This window comes from Hipposideros armiger, unplaced genomic scaffold (assembly GCF_001890085.2).
Source record: "Hipposideros armiger isolate ML-2016 unplaced genomic scaffold, ASM189008v1 scaffold_357, whole genome shotgun sequence".
NCBI classification, from domain to species: domain Eukaryota; kingdom Metazoa; phylum Chordata; class Mammalia; order Chiroptera; family Hipposideridae; genus Hipposideros; species Hipposideros armiger.
In genome coordinates, this window is record NW_017731707.1 from 1661701 (window position 1) to 1664057 (window position 2357).

General features: G+C 33.6%; 1 protein-coding gene across 1 annotated transcript in view; it reads left to right on the forward strand.

The window, feature by feature from the left end:
* Positions 1-2357, forward strand: part of DAPP1 (dual adaptor of phosphotyrosine and 3-phosphoinositides 1) — a 52399-nt gene that overhangs the window by 46424 nt on the left and 3618 nt on the right. Inside the window, exon 5 of the mRNA XM_019661685.1 lies at positions 1580-1627. Within this exon, the coding sequence (XP_019517230.1) occupies positions 1580-1627 (48 nt within the window). The remainder of the gene's footprint in view (positions 1-1579; positions 1628-2357) is intronic.

Sequence of the window (2357 nt, forward strand, 5' to 3'; positions counted from 1 at the left end):
GCTCGGCCAGCCCTAATTCTTTGTTTTTAAACATTTAGGTTGTTTCCAGTTTGGGACTCTTATAAACATCTTTCCTGTTACAGATCATAGATTTTTTTTCAAAGATTAATCTGCTCTATAATTACTTCCTTTCTTATATCCAGATACCATGAATAAAATTAAGACTTTCTACTTTTCCCTCTGCAGCCAGCCTTCCGCTTATTTCTAAAACCTTAAAAAATCACTAAACTTATATTGTTTGGATGGATGTAAGATAAAGTGAGTAGCATAATTCCTTAGCTCAACTTCAATGAACAATTCTATCAGGGTATTCTATATAACAATTTACCCTTAAGTATTTTTGGCTCAGCAGACAACAACCTAAAATCTTAATTTTTGCTATTTCTATAATATAATAACCAAACTCAGTTCAGTCAGTTCACTTTCTTTTAATGTCAACATAAATCAAACTGATTAAATGAAATCAAATTCACCAATATTGTTTAATTTATGTAAATGAACACCTGGGAAGTTCATCCTTACTTTAATGCCATAAGAATTTTAAAATAAGTGGTCATATATTATTTCTTACTTTACCTCTTTTTACTGTGTGGGTGGATGTTCCTCTTTTTATTTGGTAGGGAGAGTTCACCTCTGGAAACTCCCATAAAAAGAACCTTGTTGTCAACCAAGTTATTTCCCAGTTTTTATTCATCTTTTTTTAACCAATATGAGATATAACATCATGTTAGAACAAAATATCTTACCAGGAACTTAGTTTCTGCAGAAATTTATGAAATTATAAATTTCTTCATCTTAGGGTTCTTGTTTTATACAAATTTCTATTAACACAGTTCCCCACTATTCCTTATATTTCATAGGTGTGAGTGAAGTGTGTGATGTTGTTACCCTCGAATTAATGATGTGTGAGTTAAAAGACATGACTCATTCTCACTTCAAATCTCTATTGGACGAATCATGCATAAATAAATCTGTACTCCTGAAAGTCTGTTCCATGGCATAGGGGTCTCAAGAGATGGTCTATTAAAAAGTAAAGGGGTTGGGAGTGGGGAGTTGGTGGAGGATTATGCAATAAAATAAATGTTGGAAATGCTATTTCTAATATTCCCTCTTAAAAATTTACAAAGCACATTGGCATAATATAGATTCTGGAAAGCCCAGAGTAAAGAAATCCCTTTACTTCACTTAATCCAGAGTTTTCCAAAGGTCTTAACCCAGTGTCAACATATGTGTGCATGTTTATGATGCCTAACATCCTCTGTGCAATAGTCCTAGCAGCTGGGTTTCACAAGACACACTTTGCCTAACAATAACTTTTATAAGTAATATGTGGTTTATTGTTTGTAAATAGCTAGCTCCAGTTAGAAGAGAGTATTTCAATTGTTGTCTATTGCTACAGAATTATGCCAGATGATCTAACAACACAGGGAGTATTTTCAAGTGCCTAGGTGAAGAATGAAAGGTGATTATTTAAAAATCAAAGGCAAACTTGTGTTTCATTTAAAAACAGGACAAACAGAAAGACAAAAATCATGTTGTGATAGTTCTGGGCTTCACTTGGTGTTTCTTTCTTTTTCAGCTGGGAACCAAAGAAGGTTACCTCACCAAACAGGGAGGGCTAGTCAAGGTAAGGAGACTTGTGTTTGCTAGTGCCAGCCACAAAGAAAGGGAACACATCATGTACACTCAATTCTCATGTTGACACTTTGTAAAGCACAATTGCCAGCTCATTTTGACTCAGTTATAATATTTACCTGTTTCAAGAGTTCATCTTAATGGTTAATATTAGTTAAAATTCTGGAAAATTACTTGACTATTCTTTGCAAAGCCATATGTATGAGAGGAGCCTAGAGTTAATACCTATGAAAAAAAGTACAATTCCTTAGTGGAATAACCCAGGATGAAAGTAGCAAGTTAATTCTAGAACACTTCTTTTCTCCTTAATTTTTTTTAACAAAGAAGAAGCAAAATTGTAAAAATGTTACCTAAAAATAGGCCCAAAAAAATCACTGTTTTTAAAAAGCCCCAAGAAAACATAATTTAGTACTTTATTGGGGGTGGGGGAAGAGAAAGAAGAAGTTCTGCTGTCCCTTCATTTATGTGATAGTACCATTAAAGTTACTGTTTCATTTTACTACATTAAGGATACCTTTATAAAATATCTCTACTCCTTCCTATTTTAAGAGTTAGGGCACTTAACCTCTCTCACAGGTACTAGCCTGCTTGAATTGAACCTAAATATTTAGTTATTTGTGTCCCTACTAGACTGGATGCTCCCTAAGGACAGGAAGCAGTCATATTCATGACACATTTATTTTAAAATCCATTGTTACTTCTTTTAACTGGGTGCATTGTCA